At 39.3% G+C, this 18,846-nt stretch overlaps 1 protein-coding gene across 6 annotated transcripts in view; it reads left to right on the top strand.

Moving 5' to 3' along the window:
• The window catches only part of PTPRG (protein tyrosine phosphatase receptor type G), a 676,181-nt gene that overhangs the window by 169,052 nt on the left and 488,283 nt on the right, over positions 1–18,846 (top strand). For all 6 annotated transcript variants that reach the window (XM_070576964.1, XM_070576965.1, XM_070576962.1 and 3 more), the window contains exon 2: positions 2,340–2,444. In XM_070576964.1, coding sequence (XP_070433065.1) covers positions 2,340–2,444 — 105 coding nt within the window. The remainder of the gene's footprint in view (positions 1–2,339; positions 2,445–18,846) is intronic.

The following is an 18,846-nucleotide window of genomic DNA, read 5'->3' as shown; positions in this document are numbered from 1 at the left end:
TTTGTCCTGGGCTTAAATTTTGTCAACAGAATTGATGCATAGATTTTTGCTTCCTCTGGCTTGGTTTTATTTTTGAGTTCCTCTGCTGATCCCCTACTTGACCCTCAACCACGTCCTTGAGGCTTCTAGCTCATGTCATAATACCTTCAGGAGGAGAGAAGAATCTCTCTGACTGGCCGATGTCCCTGTTCCCAAACATATCACTGGGGCCCAGGGGCACGGTTTACAGCGATTGACTGGCCTAAGCCAAACAAGGCCCACCCTGGAGCTGACAGGGACGGGGGCAACAGAGGCTGGCCGTACAGTCTATGACTCATGATTAGGTGGAGTGTGGTATGATGATCACAAAAACAGAGTCTCTGCAACAAATTTCCATAATGTTATCAGGCATTTAAAAAGCACTGTGTGCCCAGTGCTGAGTTAGGTGCTCTGTTGACAATAACTTGTGTTGTCTTCATAACAATCCTATGAAGTTGGTATTTTTAGCTCCATTTTATAGACAAGGAAACTGAGACGCAACCACCTACCCTACTGGAAGCCACATGTATTATTCCCAAAGTCAAGACACTCTTTTACTCATTGTCCTGGTACTAAGAAGAAAGATTATTTATGTAATAGTTATATAGAGTAAGCTGGCTCTAGGAAGTATAGTAGAGAGACACATAAAAAAAAATTTCCATATTCATAGAAAACAAGTAAACCAAATAATTATTTATTTAGCCTGCTTTAGTTGAGGCAAAATAGATTAGGAGACTAGGAGATGGAAAATTTTATTTTTGGTTCCTGGAAGCTTAGAATAGTTAACCTCCTGGGGCTCTGAATGGCTCGTCTGCAAAACTGTAGGATGGATTGGATGGTAGGTACCTAAACCTTCATCAGACTCCAAAAATGGGTAGTAACTTAGATTTTGACTTTCTCATTGAAGACCAATAAGCAGACATAAATGACACCAGATTTACTTTTTAGATGTATGTTTAGACTTGATGAGATTCCCATTTCCCTCTAAAGGGCTCATCTCTATGGAATATCTTTGTTCTTTGTTCAAGCATTACTTCTCTTAAAGCCAGTCTTTGCAATTGACGTATAAACATAAAGTGCTTTACATGTTTCCTAATTTTCCTTCATGACTGTTACATTGTCAGCATAGCTAATGCCAACCTGGTGAGATGATTATTATTACTTTGGCTAATTTGGACTAGCGAATGTGTTGTGCTTTCCTGGTGCCGTCTTAATCTTAAATTGAATATACAGTTTCGCTAACTATTTTCTTTGCTTTTTAAAAGCACACTTGATTTTGTTTGGGTGAATTTAAATATTAACATGGACAGCTGGGATGTATTGTTGGTGGCATAATTCCATTTCATTTGGGATTCTGGGCACATGTGATATTTGTCATCGTACACGTCAGTGCATTCAGGTGTGCTCTCACAACAAGAGAAATTTGCATCCATGAAGTGGCGGGGAGGGGAGGACTTTGAACACTTTATCAGGCAGATGGAAGCTCTCCATAATGAGTAGAAGATTGGATTCATTTGGAGTTTTCAAAAAATATTACCATTAAGCAGTGTTTCTTTTTTGAACATTGTTGGCTTGGAAAGTTTCAAGTTTCATCTCCTCAGGTACAAAAGGTAACTATTTGGGGCCCAAAGGATGTGGAGGACTGGTACTAAGCACAGAGAGTCTCCGAGGCTTCAGAGTGTTCTGTGTGTGGATGGCAGAGGCCCAGTTTTGATGCTGGCATGCTTATGTTCGGTTCCCTGATCCACAGTGTGCTTACCTGGGACCTGGGACCAGTTACTTAGTATCTCTGAGCCTTAATTCCTCCATCTCTAAAAGAGAGGGAATGACCCCTTGCTCTGTGAAGATCAAGTAAGGCTAGAGGCCCCTTACACCTAGGACACAGGCTTATATATGTAGTTGGAACCAAAACCACAGCTTCTGGGCCTGCTGGTTAGATGACCTTGGGCGAGTTAAAGTTACTTAATTTCTCAAAGCTTCAGTTTGCTTGTCTATTGAATGGTGCCATTATTGTGACCCTGGTATCTACTGCCTGCTGGTGTTTTGCAGATGAAATAAGATAATGTATATAAAGTGCTTAGTGCACCTCGCTTCTTGGAACGAAGTAAAGGCTCATTGTAAACTATTATTAACAGTAATAGTAATCATGGTTGTCTCTCTAGCTTCTCCTAGAGTTGTTTTCCTGCAAAATCAGCAAGTTCTTTTCAGTTATTCCCAAGGTTTGTGCTTCTAGGAAGTCACCCAGCTGTGTGCATTTGCCACCCTTCCTGTGTCCAGTGGGGTGATGACTTTGTCTCACTGTGGCTCTCCCTCTCTTCCAGCGTTGACAGAAGGCTACGTCGGGGCCCTGCATGAAAACAGACACGGCAGCTCAGCGCAGATCCGCAGGCGCAAGGCTTCAGGCGACCCGTACTGGGCCTACTCAGGTACGTGGGCTTGTCCTGACCAGGATCACACAGGCCCGTTAACATCCCATTAAACTCACCCAAAGCCACGTTTAATCACTTTCACGCCTGACTTGTGTCTGTTCAAGCCTTTTGGAGTTCACTAAAAGTTGAAATATTCAAGCCTGTTTTTCCTCAAGGTTATAAGTACCTTAATTTATCTCTCCCACCTGTTTTCTCAACCTGTTTTTTTCCCCTCAATTTGCATTTATTTCTGAACTTTACTTCTTAATGAGTTATTGTACCGAACTTATAATTTTCCAAAAGACACAGCCTTTTCTTTTCTGTGTTTTCAGTGGCTGTGATTTCAGAGAGCAGAAAATATAAGGCTAGTCTTGAGCTGCTAAATGTCTGCGAAGTATTATAAAGCTTCGCATATCAAAATGATCTGTGATGCTTTAATCCAAGAAATGCAACTTTTTTTCAAGTCACATCTTCTTAGTTGAATGTATTTAAGCTCTCTACAGTATTTTGCAGTTCTTTTCACTTTTATTATTTTATTTATTTGTTTGTTTGTTTGCTGAGGAGTATTAGCCCTGAGCTAATATCTCTGCCAGTCTTCCTTCACTTTCTTATATGTGGGTTGCCACAAAGGGATGGCTGACAAATGGTGTAGGTCTGTGCCTGGGCTATGAATCCTCGAACCCAAGCAGCCAAAGCATAATGTGCCAAACTTAACCATTATGCCATGGGGCTGGCCCTCCCCACCCTTTTTTTTTTTGAGGAGGATTAGCCCTGAGCTAACATCTGCTGCCAACCCTCCTCTTTTTGCTGAGGAAGACTGGCCCTGAGCTAACATCCCTGCCCTTCTTTCTCTACTTTATTTCTGGGATGCTGGCTACAGCGTGGCTTGGCAAGTGGTGTATAGATTTGCACCAGGGATCTGAACCCCAGGCCACCAAAGTGGAACAAGTGAACTTAACCGCTGTGCCACCAGGCGGCCCCCCCATTTTTTTTTTTTAGTTATAGCCTTGGAGCCAGAAAAGAGAGAGAACATTGTCATGACTATGTTAAATATTCCATTGGAAATGATTTTCATACATTTTAAGGGAAAACAAAATGAAGACCTATAGGAACATACAGACCTTTCTGGTTTGTGCTTCTAACAATTACTAAAAATATCATAGGTGGATTGTTATTTCTAAAAGAGATTTTGATGCTCAAAAATATATGGAAAATGCAGGTAATTAAGGAGGAACGGTTAAGGAAGATAGGCCAGCTTGGAGATTACTCTGGTGCTGAATAATTCAAATTCTTTGTATGAAAGGGCTTGGAGGCATGCAGTATTAGTCTTAATAATAAATCTGTGTATTATGCAATGTTTTTGCATATAGAACTGAAAGGTTTTCATAATGATACTCTGGTTTTAAATCCTGAATTTCCACCTGCAAGTCCTGTTAAATTTATATCAGTGTAGAATTTATAGGCCTGATCTTTAATTACACATTATCTATTGGCTTTTTGCATTCCTTTGTCTATTGATAAATCTCCTGCCCCTACAGGGAGAACAGCCTATCTGTTTTGTTTTGCAAGGAACAGATAGTGATTCTGAAGTCTTCCATCACACCCAGTTCCTTGTGATTAGAATTATCTAATTAGAGCCTTTTTGTCACCATTTCTGATAAATGAAGGAAATTGGGAGATGAAGGCCAAAATTACATATATATAGCTTCTTTTCAAGAAACCCAAAGAAAATTTATCATTTTGTACTCTCTGGCTTCGAAATTGGTTAGGAAGGGGATAAAGTGGCCTGCTATTTACAGTTCATCAATTTAGAATAATAATGCCGTTAGTCAGGAAATTGGAAGTTATGTCCCCTCAGCGTCTCCAATTGCAAATGGCTGTGAAGGAATGAACAGCCTGAAACTTCTCCCATTTCTTAGTTAAGAATGGACATAAGTGGTGCCTTCTTTGGGATGGAGCAATTGTTGACATCCTCAACTCTGGTGGATCTAATGAGTCTCTGTTTTGTGTCTCTGGAATGCATTGTCTCTGGATTTGGGACCTGCCTCTATGGGTAGAAGGGCTAATAGTTCAACTTCAGGAGTTTGTTAGGCTTTTCTGTCAAGATCCGGAGAGTAAATATCTTAGGCTTTGCGGGGCTTATGGTCTCTGTTGCAGCTACGCAACTCTGCCATCGTCCTGCAAAAGCAGCCAGAGATAATACTGGACAGGCTGGCTGTGTTCCAATAAAAATTTATTGATGAACACCGAAATTTGAATTTTATGTAATTTTCATGTGTCAGGAAATATTATACCTCTTTTTTATTTTTTTCCCTCAACCATTTAGAAATACAGAAACCATTCTTACTTTGAAGGCTGTACTAAAATAGGTGGCCAGTTGGATTGGGTCCACAGGCTATAGTTTGTCAACTCTTGTTCTAGTTGATTGTTTTCTAGAATCTGGATAGGGCAGTTACAGGACGAGTGGACTGGTTTGAAAGAATCAGTGAAGTCACTTGCTGGGCGTAATGGAGAAAATAAAAGTAAAAAAAGAAGAAAACAAGTGGAGAGGTACCAACTAATCGTATATAGTCTTCATATTTTAAACAGTTCTTCCTGAAAATTCCACGGTGTCAGTGGTTGCTTCACACCGCAGGGGTGGAATATCGGTTCTCATGTCAAGAAGACTTGGGTCCTTCAGAGACATTCCTTAGCATTTGGCAAATAGACAAAGAAAGGGCAGGAAAGAGGAAGAGTCATTGCCTCATACTTTAGGCACTTCAGACCAGGACCTTAAAACAAGTTTTGGACTATTAGCTGTAGGTATATACGTCCAGGTATAAAGGTTGCTTGAAAAGTGGGACTGCCAAAAAAAAGCCTCATCCTTTCCTGAGGGACATGTTTTGTAAATGTAGCAAAGGTGAAGCGGCCATTTCTGAAACACTGGTTTAACGGTCCAGATTTTAATCTCATGCCTCGAAGTCACAGATCTCTCTTTGTTCCTCCTAAGATAATGCCATTGGTGCTTTGTTGATGTGGTGTGTAAGAATGTTCAAGTTATACACGTAGATTATGGTTCAAATGTAAGTTTTATCTCTTAACATCTTTGTGATGTTGGGAGGGCATTTAATTGCTTGGAGCCTCAGTTTCCCCACCTTTGAAACAGGAAACTTCCCTCATAGAGTTGTTATGGGGATGAAATGAGATGATATGTGTGAAAAATTTAACAAATCCCTGGCATAAAGTACCTGATATTACTTCTTGTAATTGTTTTCACACTTGTTTTTGACACTATTATTACTTTTGCTGCTATCGATATGTTGTTATTGGAATTCCCAGTGGGTAGCTATGACTGATTACTAGCTAATACTGAGAGCTGAGCAAGCTAAATTCTATCAGCTATAATTCTCAAGAATTGACCATTTGGGATTTGGGAATAAGGGTTAAGCAAACTATCCTCAAGTTCAGGGGTTGGCAAAGCAACCACTGCCTGTTTTAGTGAGTAAAGTTTTATTGGAACACAACCATGCCCATTCCTTTGGGTATTGTTGATGGCCCCTTTCATGCGACAACTGCAGAGTTGAGTAGTTGCTATATAGCCCTTTGACCAAAGAGCCTAGAGTATTATTCTCTGGCCCTTGACAGAAAAGATTTGCCAACTCCTGCTCACAGTGATACAGCCTGTTTTTGAGCAGATGTTAGCCTGACTTATAAACAGAACCGTTCAGAGGTTTGGAACATGTCTTTTTTTTTTTTTTTGGCTTTGCGTTTCTTTTGAGCTAGAATATCCTCAGCAAGTGTTCTAGTTAGCATTCATAGTGATTCTGGTGGTCCTGCTTTTGGAAAGGACCTGAGAGGAACAAAGATGAGGGAGTGGCAAGCGCTGCAGGAGCTGGATTGGGGAGATGAGTGGGTGTTGGCGGTTCTGGGGCCCCCTGGGGTACTGTGTCCTGCTCATTAGGTTGCCTTCGTGTGGGTGGGGTTTGGTGAATGGTGCTGATCCCATTATTCCTGAAGCCTCCCACCCCAGTCACTTGAGGAGAGTTGCATAAGCATTTGAGCTGTGGATAGCTTGTTTTCAGGATATTGTCATGATAATTATTCATTAATATTAGTGTAACGTTTCACTTTAGGACTAGCCAAGTTATTTCAGTTTCACTGCATGACCTTGGATAATACATACATCCTATTTATATTTGAAATGTTAAAAAACTTTACTTCTGTAGGCTTATCAAGTAATGCCTTTGTGAACACCTGCAGCTTTAGCATAGAGGATTGTTTATTGAGGAGCCTGGGGATACATGTTTTAGTCTCATTGTGATCATTTGAAGATTGGTTATCTCTCGGGTTCTTAATTATGTCCACTGTAAAAAGAGGAGTTCAGTGTGAAAATGTCATGCATAAGACATATGAAGTGAAACACAAAGGTAGCTTTTTCTTTCTTTCTTTCTTTTTTTGTGGTGAGGAAGATTGGCCCTGAGCTAACATCTGTTGCCAAGCTTCCTCTTTTTTTTTTCCCCTCTCCAAAGCCCCAGTACATTGTAAGTCATTCTATTTCTTCTATGTGGGATGTCATTCTGTTTCTTCTATGTGGGATGCTACCACAGCAGGGCTTAATGAGTGCTGTGTAGGTCTGCGCCCAGGATCCGAACTGGGGAACCCTGGACCTCTGAAGCAGAGTGTGCGAATTTAATGATTCAGCCATGGGGCTGGCCCTTAGATAATTATATTCTTAACTGTTCATAATAGCAAAGTAAATTGCTTTATGTCTTTGGATTTATTTTCTTTATACTAAGATAGGGAAAAAAGGGGGAAGACCTCTTTATGTATTTCATGCAGAACTACATTGAAAAAAACCACAATAGTTTAAATAGGAGAATCTCATTGGAAATATTAAAACAATCTCCTTTCTGTTCGTTTTACTCAGCTAAGATACAGATAGTTTTCTGTGTTACTTGAGGTGATGACAGCTCATGAATTTTGGAGTTTTCCCAGAACTTCTGTAATTATTACACAAAAAGTAATACATGCTAGGTAGGTCATTGTTGCTGGAAAGGGAAATGACTAACAAATCTGGAGCAAGTTCAAGTGTAGATTTGGGGCATTTTTATAAAGCTATCTGTTTGCTCTTCTCCCCAACAAAGACTTGGAGAAAACCAGGCTGTGGTTTCTCCTTCACCTCTTTTTTACTTATCCTGTTTGGTTTTCTGCATTTTTTAATAATCTATATCTCATGTTCCTTCTGTGTAGAAAGATTCTGTGAGTCAATACAAGGGGGACATTCTCATCATTAGAGGAATGCAAAATTGAGACATGCAGTGACCAAAATTCCATGCAAGAAGTGTCTGGTGTTGCTCTGGGTGAAGGTCAAGCAGCATTATGCTGATAGTCATTCCTGCCAGGGCCCGGAAATTGTGGGAGGAGATAGATAGCCAAGGTCCTTTCTGATTGTCCTGGGGTTTGATGACTTGTTCAGCTGTAAAATGGAGAAAAAAGGACACACTTTGCAAGATGGTTTTGAGGATTAGAGGTAATATATGTAATCACCAAGTGTAATTCTTGGCCTCTACTCTGGAGTGGAATAGGTATTACCCATTTAACTCTTAATTACATGCCATCCCACTCCACTATTCATCCAAACATCTTGTTTTATAAGACGTGTGTGTGTAGGCGTATGTGTCATTTCTCCAGCTTGATAAATGTATCATGCTTGAGGACGAGGATTACAGCTCACAATTCCTTGTTTTTCCTGCTGTGTGCCAGAGTATCTCATTTTGTGCATATTTGCTGCATATTTTTCAAGTAGGTGGATGGATGGATGGGTAAATGAACTCGTGCCAGAGTCTGTGCTTGGGAACTCACTAACAGGATCCTGCCCTGAAATTCAGATAGATTAGTGAGTGATTTACAAAAGCTTTCACCGTTGGATCCTTTTAAGTAATGAGCTCCCCTGGTGAACTTAAGATATAATTAAATTCCTAAAATAACATTTCCATGCCTGTTTTAAACAATGTTTATACAGGGCAGGGCAAAATATACATGCCTGCAGAAGTCTGCTTTTGTCATTAGAAGAATGGAAGGCTCTGTAGACCCTCAAAGTTTGATGTTAATATTGTTGTGTTATTTGCCCCTCTCCTACTGCCTCCTGTGAAGTCTCTTGAGGGAATTATTTCCCCAGAGACATTCCCTTGGCATAGAGACCTTCTGATCTGATGGAACCACACTGTTGAGGGGGAAACCCCCTTGAGAACCATTCTCCCAAGTCCCAGCTCAAAGGCACCTCCCCCTTGGTGCTTAGACTGACCCCTCTCTTCCTTAACTCATCAGTCTCCCCTTTATTATTTTTACAGTTAATTTCTATGTTATCTATAGCTCTCTATTAATCTGCTTACAGTTTGTAAGCAGAAATTATCTATTCTTTCAGCACACTTACTAATTGCTTACTGTATGTCAGGTGTTGTGCTATAATGGGAGGGGCCTGAGAGGCCCCTCAGAACTGCTGCTGCCAGATCCCAGCCATTAAAGATGGGCAGGTGTTTGCCAGGACATGCGAAGGCCTTGAGGCATGAAATGATCTGGCAGTGACTGGGGAACTGGTAGCAGCTCAGTAGGTCGAGAGCATATGGTAGGGTGGAGAAAATTAAGGGAATAATACAGAGCTTCGAGTTGGACCGTGAAGAGTCTTAACAGATTTCTCCTAGAACATCTTTCTGAAGATGACAGGGCATCACTAGAGGGTTTCATGGTGGAAATGGACTAGGTTGGTTTCATGTTTGAGTAAGACCACTGGTTGTAGGAGTAAGGATAGATCAGTGGGAGAAGAGGGCAGGGTGAAAATGATGAGATTCTATCATCAGGGATTGGAGGTATATGAGGAAAGAGCCATGGGAATTCATTACCATTAGGACATGGAAGAGAAAGCAAAACGAATTGTGTAGGATGATCCCCAGAATGATTGAAGACGGCATTGCATTTAATTAAGAGGAGTAAATGAGGAGTGGTGGGTTGGTTGTAAAAATGAAAAATTTGGACTTGAACCTGTTAAGAGGTGGTGTAGTGTTTTGTTGATATTTCTTACACCCTTTAAAGTTTATGCTCTTCGAGCAGACACCTTTGTCTGTAATTAATCTTTGTGTCTCCTTGTTCCTACTTAAAGGTTTTGGAATAGGAGGGCCTCAAGGTTGGGAACACATTGTGGAACAAACTGTTTCTTCTTATAGGTACTCTTTTTTCTTTTACACTTGATCTGTGATTACAAGGATAGGTAGGGTGAGAAAAAACACATATGGTCACACACTAATCAGGAATTTATGTATGAAAGAGAAAAACGTGTTGCCGTATGCTTAAGATACCTTGAGCATTTTTCAATACTTGGCCAAGTTTGGCTTTTTCCCCCTCCACTGTTTGAAAGAAATTGTTCTCACATCTTAGAGATGTCTTCGTTTTCTTTTTTCTTTTTTTTTTAACTTTTCAAATTCTTGCCGCCTCAGTTCTAGTTTCTTGGCAACTGCTCTCTGCAGATGGTTTTACAAGGGTTTATAAAGTTAATGGATGCTACTGTATGTTATAAGAGGACATCAATAAATTTCTCAGGGTTCTTGTGACCCTTGGAAAAGCATGTTAGGAGAATGCAAGATTGTTCAGTGCTGGGCTGGTATCAAGTGATATATATCATTGATAACAATTTCAATGGTTGCTGTGGTGGGACGTTTAAAATGTGGGTAAATGGAAGGCTGAGAGTTTGGGTTTTAAATTGGCTCTGAAGGTAGTGGGGTGATGGAGCCTTTTTGAAGGGCTCTTTGGCAATATCTGTGAAAATGTTAAATATTGATAGTCTGTGATCCAGCACTTATACTTCTAGGAATTTGTCTTTCAGAAATACTTGTCGACATCCCCGAAGTGGCATTGTGTTTAGTAGCTTAAGTAACCATCAATAGGGACTTGAGTAATTATAGGACATTCTTATGATGAAATGCTTACTAAACATCTACCAAAATGAAATAGGTTGAGCTACAAGATATGTCAAAATAATATGGTAATAAGGTCCCATTAATGAATAGAGCTGAGAAGTCTGGAGACTATAGACGACAGTTAATTGTCGTTATCATTGAGAAATGGGAGACATTGTCTTCTTTATGTTTATATTTCTACATTTAATATCCTATAGAATTATATCTAGAATATTTCAATTTCTTATACCAGTAAATTCATAGTATTTCCTAAAGTAATCCTTTTATTTTAGAATGGATGGCTGAATTGTATTGAATTTAGGCAGTCTTCTTTGTAGCAATTTTGAGGGGAGAGAAAGAAAAGAAAGACTAAAAGTAAGTCAGAGGAAAGCAAAAGCCTTGTTGTCTCTTTAATTGGCTATATCTAAATTTTTTAGGTGAAACACTTTCACTGGCATTTCAAATTTTATAAAATGCTGATATGAACCATGCAGAAATTAATGAACTAATATTGACTCAGTTTGAAAATGAACATCAAGATTTATTGAGTCAAGCGGTAAATATTGACCCAGGCAGAGAAAAGGTCAATATTTGCTTTGATATAACATAAATCCTAATATTCAGTAATCTATAAATTTAGTGGGTCTACAGAAGGCATACAGAGAGTTATCTATAAGTATATATTTTTCATATCTGTGATGGATCAAAGTCAGACATCTTTTTTCCTGGTCATCAAGTTGAAAGGATGATATTGTCTCCTTTGAAACTAGCTTCTTGGGGGCAGGGGTGGGGAGAGTGTAGGTCTGTGGAGGGACATGATTAATTTAAAGTTTCAAAGGAAAAATACACCTAGCTCATACGTGCTTAATAATTGGAGAGCAATGATTTGCATATGCTGTGTGATTTACTTAAAGCCTTCTTGTCTTCCTTTCTAACATAACAAAATGTACTCTTTATGTCTGATTTGGTTCGTAAAACCCACTCTCTGACTATATAAAACAGGGGCACATTCTCTCTTTCCAGTTGGATATTGTTATGCTATATTATGTGGAATTTTTTTTGGCAAATAAAATATCATTGATATATATCATGCTAAACAACACTGTATTGGCCTTTCCCTTGTTGCAATTATTAAGTTGAACTACACTCTTACTCCTTATCTCATTTTCTTTTCTCTTGGTGAGGTGGGTCTGGTAGCAATATAAAAGTAGGGGAGAGCTGTTTCACTGGATTGTGAACTTTTAGTATTGCCAACACGTAGCTGGAGTAAGTGTCTAATATGTGCTTAAAGATTGAATTTTCTCTGTTTAAATGCAGAACGGAACTCAGTTCACAAGGTTAAGTGTAATCTTGTATCTGAGCAAAAGTCTCCTGTCCTATATCGTCCTGTTGTGGTCAGTGCACCGTGAGTGTTCTTCCGCTCTGATGACAGTGGGAAGTGGAGATGTTAGTCTTCAGTGGTTTGTTAAGGGATCCTGAAATGATCCTCACCTCCATCTCTCAGCTGGTAGTCTCCCATGACCCTATTTAAGATCAATAACATTAAGGGTAGTATATCTTCTTGGTTGTCTTTGTTGCTCTTAAAATTTAACCTGTCCTCTGTTTCGTTTATATTAAACTCCATTTTCTATCATGTAACTAAGACCTTGTTTGGGTTAAAAGCAAAGCAGTGGTATGTATATAACATAGAACCTTTCCTGCTTGAGAAGTGCTTTCTAGTAACTTTAGGACTTTTCCTTAATAATACTGTAGTGTATAATAAATAATGTTTTCTCTGAGTGTAGTCACTTTTCTTGAGTTGTTTTATCAAGTAGAAACTCACAGTTTGCTGCTAATAGGTCTTTAACACTTCCGTCACTTGCAAGTATCTCTTTTTAACAGAGACAGGTCTTGCCCAGAGCCTTCAGCTGGGAAAGTATTTTAGAATTTGATCTTGTGGCTTTCATTATTTCCTGGTACCCTTCATATCTGGCGGGCCATGTTAGTTTTCCATTTTGGTGTGTTAAGTTTCCCATTAATTATATATGTATTTATAAAAAGTTTAAAGAAAAACAAGTTTAAACAAAAATTTTAACTCGGTAGTTGTCCAGTTGGCATCCTAATATGGCAAAATGAGTCTTCTTTTCGAGGAGATATTATCATCATCTTGGAAGGATTAAAGCCTTTTCTATGCCACACAATCAACGTATATCTGTGATGTGAAAATATAAAGGGTATAGAATTTTCTTGAATTGGCTTAAAAATTATGGAAAATACTTAGTGTCTTAATTTTAAAAAGTGTGGCTCATTTTATGTCCTGATTCTGGTACAGCCATATAGATTATTAAAAATCTTTAAATGCACATTGGCCCAAGCCCCCTGGGTTTCTCCTCTGTCATTTCTTTGGCTACTCCTTCTCCTGTATTGGGACCTTTTCAGGATCCTCCACCACCCATTGTTAGCCGTTAATTCCGTCTGATTTGTTAAATGTTTTAAATATCCTTCCCTCCTTATCATGACGGAGGGAATTTCAGAGTTGAGAGGGTGGACTATGACAGTATTTTAGGGTATGTATTCTGCTTTGCAGCCCACTTACTGAGTTTAGTTGACCTTGAGATCTTCCCTGGGCTTGAGAAGCCACTTGATCCAGATTTCCTGTTTATGTTGATGCACAGTCTCTCAGTTTGAAGGCCATTCACTGGAAGGAAAACAAGCTCCTTCTTGAAGCTACATGAAAATTTGCTGTTCCCAAAGGTACCATTTATTGCTCTGCCCCAATTATTGTTGGCCTCTCTCCCTCCTGGAACCCGTCTTTCTCTGTCCCACCCTTCCCCTAGTTCCAAGTGTCAGGACAGTGTTCTTCCTTTTAGCAGGGTGTGCATGCCATTAGTACATTTGGTATTGATTGGTCGTTGAGAAATTTTAGCAGGAAAATGACATATGAGCCTCTGCTAGGCTGTTTGACTAATATCAGTGAAGATGAGAAAAACCATTTACAGCAGTGTGTTTCTGCTTCTGGGGCTCACTGTGATAATGGGAGGTATTTTCTTCTTACTGTTGTGAAGTCCACAGTCCACGCTCTTCTCTTGGGGAGTGATTTTGACACTTTTTGAAGGTCCTGTGGCTTTTACATTCTCACACCACTTCCTAATGAGCCATCTTATAACATCCTTTTTGAGTAAAGATTGCCCTTTCTCTCACCATCCACTAGGGTGTGAAAAGGAAGTTTCAACACCTACGGCCAATTGGATCGCATACCTGCTGTGCCAGAAAGAACTAGTCAAGGTTTGCTTCCCTTTGTCATATGAGTACTACTGGCTGGCAATATTACCAGGATTTTTCTCCCAAATTCAAACATTGTCTTAAGTGGAAAGCATTAGATGCTTTCTTTTCTTCCTGAAAAACTTGCATGTGCTCCAAGTGTACCAGCTTCTCGAATCCAGGAAGGCCCCATGTTGAACCCCCTTCCCTTTGGTGGTCTTGGGAAGCTGTGCTCTTGTAGTGCCTAAGCATTATTTTTGCCGAAGTTCTGTATCTTTGGCTAAATAAATCAGGGACTAACAATGAGTGAGGGGCGTGTGTGTGTGTCTTCCTCTCGCTAGTCTTCAATTCAGTTGGTCATTCACTGAGAAGGTAATTATCAAACACTGACCGTGTGGCATGCTCAGTTCTAGGTATTAGGGCTACAACAGAGAACAAAACAAGCAAAATTCCATTCCTACCTGGTGCAGACTGACAGTGAAGCATACAAAAAATAATATGAAATCTCATCAAATAATTCTATGGGGAAGAAGTAAAGTATGGAGAGTGATGAGGAGGGAGGGGAGTGAGGGGCTATTTTAGAAGGGAAAGCCAGAGAAGGCCTCTCTGATGAGGTCATACTTGATGAGAGACCTGAATATATTGAGGGACTGAGCCCTGTGGATATGTGGGGCAAGCATTTCTGGCAGAGGAAAGAGAGGAGACGATGGAACTCTGGTTAAATGATGTACCTACAAATCACTCTGCGCTTTTAGTGGGTCTCGTTCTAGAACCTTGATTGGCCCAGGATGCTGTTCAGTGTTTTACCATGCACAGAACAGCCTTCATAGCAAAGAATTGTCTGGCCCAAACATCAATAGTGTCAAGCTTGAGAGACCCTATGCTAGAGGCTCACCAGAGTTCATTGTTTTTGTGCAATCTGTCGCCATGATGCTGTGAGAATTCCACCCTTCTAGCCAGTCGTTGATCCAGATCCTTTCCTGCACAGGTATTCTATGGCAAGAACACAGTAGACTGTGTTGTGCAGGGTCGCTGAGATATTACAGAACCAAGTCGGTGTCATGATGTTCAGGCCTCTTTGGGGATTGGAGAGTAGAAATGGAAAGCTTTGCAAGTTGACCATTCCAGGAGTCTGTGCATGAAATCATAAAGGAATGAATCACACTCTGGTCATGGTGAAAAGTCCACCTCTCATGTCATGGGGAGGCGATGAGTGATAGTCAAGCCACAGTAAAGAGGTGGTGAGATTGCTTTTATTGTTATTGTTTTATTTTTGAGGTCCCTGGTGACTACTTCTTGTGTCAACCCTTTCATCTAAGAGGCCGTTAGGAAATAATATTGGTCTTAGTATTGCTAACTGTGAAGGACCCTCCAGAATAGCTGATCATGTCACTGCAGCACCATGAGAAAATTTACACTTACCTAGTAGGGACCTCGATGAGTTACTTCAAAGCTGGGCAGGGCACAGCACACTTAAGTGATTACTTTTAACAAAGCAAGTGGAAAGGAAAATAGAGCTATGAATGGCGACTGACGGGTCATCATGACCCAGCTTTTTGTCACATGTCAGCAGCTTAATATTTGATACGAATGATGTAAATGTTGTAATAATGTCCACAGATTCCTCCCAGAATGGATTCCTCGCTTTCTGTGTATGGATTAAACAAAAATTACATTGTGGGGGTATAAATACGTGTATATTTATCTACACATGTTGCTGTGCCCTTAACTCTCCACAGAGCAGATGGTTATTATGTGCTTGCTCTGTCCACAGCCCTCTTGTACATGTTTAGATAAAAAGACAGATTCATGTGGTTCCTGCCTCCAGGCCCAGGGAGCTCAAAGTCTCTTTTCCTCTTTCTCTTTTTAAAATGAAATTTCACGATCGGTGATAGTCAGTGAATTTGAAGGTTAAATATACCAAGATCTAATATATTTATCCTGATACTCTTATTGTAGGTCTACTGAGAGTTTGAAAAAGTATAAGATCGTGTGTATGCCAGGCTGGCCCAGAAATATTCTTTCTTTAAATTGGAATGATAACATCTTACCAAAGTATTGACATATCCATTTAAATTGTGTTCAGACGTGTGTTATTCAAGCATCCTCAGTCCCTACAGTTTGGAGCTAAACTTCAGATGCCTGTTGATGGTGAAGGTCATGTGGGAAGCACTTTTCTCCCCAAAGAAATGTTGGAATTATCGTACCATCGTTTTCCTCCCCTGGATTTTTTTCTCACATCCCAGACTAATTCCAAAGGACTTTCTTCCATCATTGCTGTTGACAAGAGACTTTATTTTTGGACTATTTTTTTCTTTTAAGTTTTTTCTCTTCGATTATGAGTCTGACATTTCTGATTGATGCCACGTTTTCCGGGTTCCCATCTATATATAAAAGGAGTAGATTTAAGATTTCAAATCTCTGTAGTGGAAATTCAGGCTGCATTAGAAAAAGGAAAGTATGTTCCTATCACAAATGTATTAATGCTATTGTTATATTAAAATGTTTTCCTAATTAAAAATGCTTGTTATAAAACAGCTATTCATTACTAAAATATATTATTTACAATAGGATTGCCACATTCCAGTGTTTTTAATAAGTATTTTTTTTCGTACTAAGAAAGGTACACCATACTCTTTTACTTTATTTTCTTTTGGTTTATTCAAATATATAATTTCACTGTAGTAAATAATTTTTCCTAATTTTCCTCATGAAGACAAGCCCAAAATGCGTAGATGCTCATTTAAGTAATTTGTCTGCAGGTAGCTCCAGCTGAGTGCTGCCCTTTGTAGAATATCTTTTACAGGATATTAAGAGCATTCTTTCCTATTAATTGCTCGACATTTAGATGTTTTAAGTTATTTTAATAAATTACGTACAGCTGTAGTATACAAGGTGGGAGATACGCTTTCAGGGTTCAAGGACACTTCAGCAGGTTGTAGAATTCTTAAAATACAAGTTCAGATAAAGATTTGACACTTGATTTTGAGCTCTCATTACAGAACAGAATAGATTTATGCATTGGGAGGACAGGAGATATAATAATTAGAAATATATTAATTGATTTCAGATTTTTGTCAGTAAAATACTTGTCATAAATACAGCTATTAGGATCCATGTTTATGGTCTTGGAATTTGATTGAGAGAGAGAGTTATTCATCAAAAAAGCCACTAGTGCCACCATTCATCACAACGAATAGTGAATTTATATCTCTGTAACTCATAGGTGTGATGTATGTCTTTTTTTGGTAGGAACATTTACTACAGGAATTAATTTTAGACACTGGGAAACTTTTACAGCCATTTTAACTGTTAGTTACCTAAAGGTTTAAATAATTTTACTGATTTCGTGGCATCAGCCTCTGGGAGTAGAGTTTCTAAGAGTGAACTAAGAGAATGTGATCAGCACAGAATTGGTCAAGTGTCTCTGTGTTTACTTCTACCTGAGTCTCAGTGTAAGAAGACCTTGGCAAAGGGCTAAGTAAAACTGGTTGCTCAGCTTTGGAGCATTGTCCAAAAGGCTGTGCCTGGAACACTCCTTCCTTAGCTGTTGATAGGCTTTGTATGGCAGGAGTGGCCAAGAAAGATTGAAAAGTGTTTAGGTAAACAGAGTAATACAGGTTTCTTTACTGCAGGACTTCTCAGAGCCTTTAGTATTCCACTCTTAATAAAGAGTTGGATACTTCACCTTCACTGTGCACTCATACACTGCATTGGGGAGGGAGGGGTAAAGAAGAGAGATGTGTGTGGGAGAGTGTGGATAGGAGATTGGTTCTCATGAGCTAGATCAGTGTCTCTGTCGTCGTCATTTCCAGACAGCCTTAAGAGGGCTATCTTGGTGTTATGGGGTTGGTTACAGGGAAATTTCAGTCCGAAAGGATGAATTTCACATGATTCACACATCGACTATGAAGTTAGATGCAGAGATATGCTAGATTAAAAGGAAAAACCGTGCCAGTGTATATCAGACATATTTTCCTCTTTCTTCCTTACTTGTTGGAAATGAAGCATTTATGTATGAAAGAATTCCTTGGGGGATGAAATGCCATTTAGTTTAATGTGATGAAAATACCATAGTATTCAAGTCACCATAAATGAAAATATTTACTAGAAATCACTGCATTCAAATTTATGGACATGTGTTTTGTATAATACCTTCCTTAAGACGGTGGTGATGTGTGGGAGTGTGGGACGGTTTTATTTCATGTTGAATTTGGGAATAATAGAATTGTCACCAACAAATGGTTAGATGAAAGGAATAAACCCCTTAAGAACTGAATTTGCGATAAAGAGGAATTAAAGATTTTCCTCAAGCCAGACTACATGTGATGGGCCTTAGAAGTGAAAGTACTGGGGAAGATTAAGTTTGGAAATTAAATTTTTAGAGGGAAGAGGGATAGAACTGGGATTTGGGGAGTCTGGAGAGAGAAAGAAAAATGGTGACGTGATTTCCTCATTGTCCTTTTGATCTTCTCAACTGTGAAGAGTAACACATGCCCTAATTGGGACAATCAAACATATTTCTAGACATTGCCACATGTCCACTTGTGGGGGACTCTTGGTTCAGAATCACTGCTGTAGAGCATGTAAGACATAATGATGGGCAGCAAGGTATATAATAGCGTAGAATTATTCCGTGGTCAAGTTGGCCATGATGTTTGACCTGACAAATTTATTTAGGTAATTGTCAAAGCTTCCTTAGTGCAAGTGGGCGATTTTAAGTGTTTATTTGTTTGTTTGTTTTTTAACCATTTGTTATAACAAAGGTGATGGCATGGATTTTATTTGCCTTTGATTTGTGCCGTGTCAGCCTGGAAAGCATGGATGAAAGACTGTAGCTCAGACTGAAGTTGAAGAACAGTGAGGCGTTGCCTAGTTAGTGGGATATATGTTTGCCCCTGATCTGCACAATTCACTGTTTAAGGTTAATATTTGGTGATGAATGATTGGCTGTTTTTAGACATTGTCTCCCTTAGAAGGATTATAGCCATAGGCTTCATCTCACATTTGCTTATGGGAGGCATTAAAGATGTTGCCCGAATTAACTCAAAGCAGTAGACAAGGTCATAATGTTAATTATCTAAATAGTGTTAGCCTGCAGAATACACATGCATACATACATACGTTTTTTTATGTATGAGGCGTAGGACTGATTCTTTGAATGATTTTCTTAACTTTCCATACTTTTTTTTCTCCCTGCAGTTAATCTTGTTTCATTCAGATCATCTCTAATTTGCGTGGAAGTAGTTTCA

Source organism: Equus przewalskii, chromosome 15 (genome assembly GCF_037783145.1).
Source record: "Equus przewalskii isolate Varuska chromosome 15, EquPr2, whole genome shotgun sequence".
NCBI classification, from domain to species: Eukaryota; Metazoa; Chordata; class Mammalia; order Perissodactyla; family Equidae; genus Equus; species Equus przewalskii.
The sequence above is the reverse complement of the archived record's forward strand: the minus strand, read 5'-3'. Positions and strand labels throughout refer to the sequence as shown.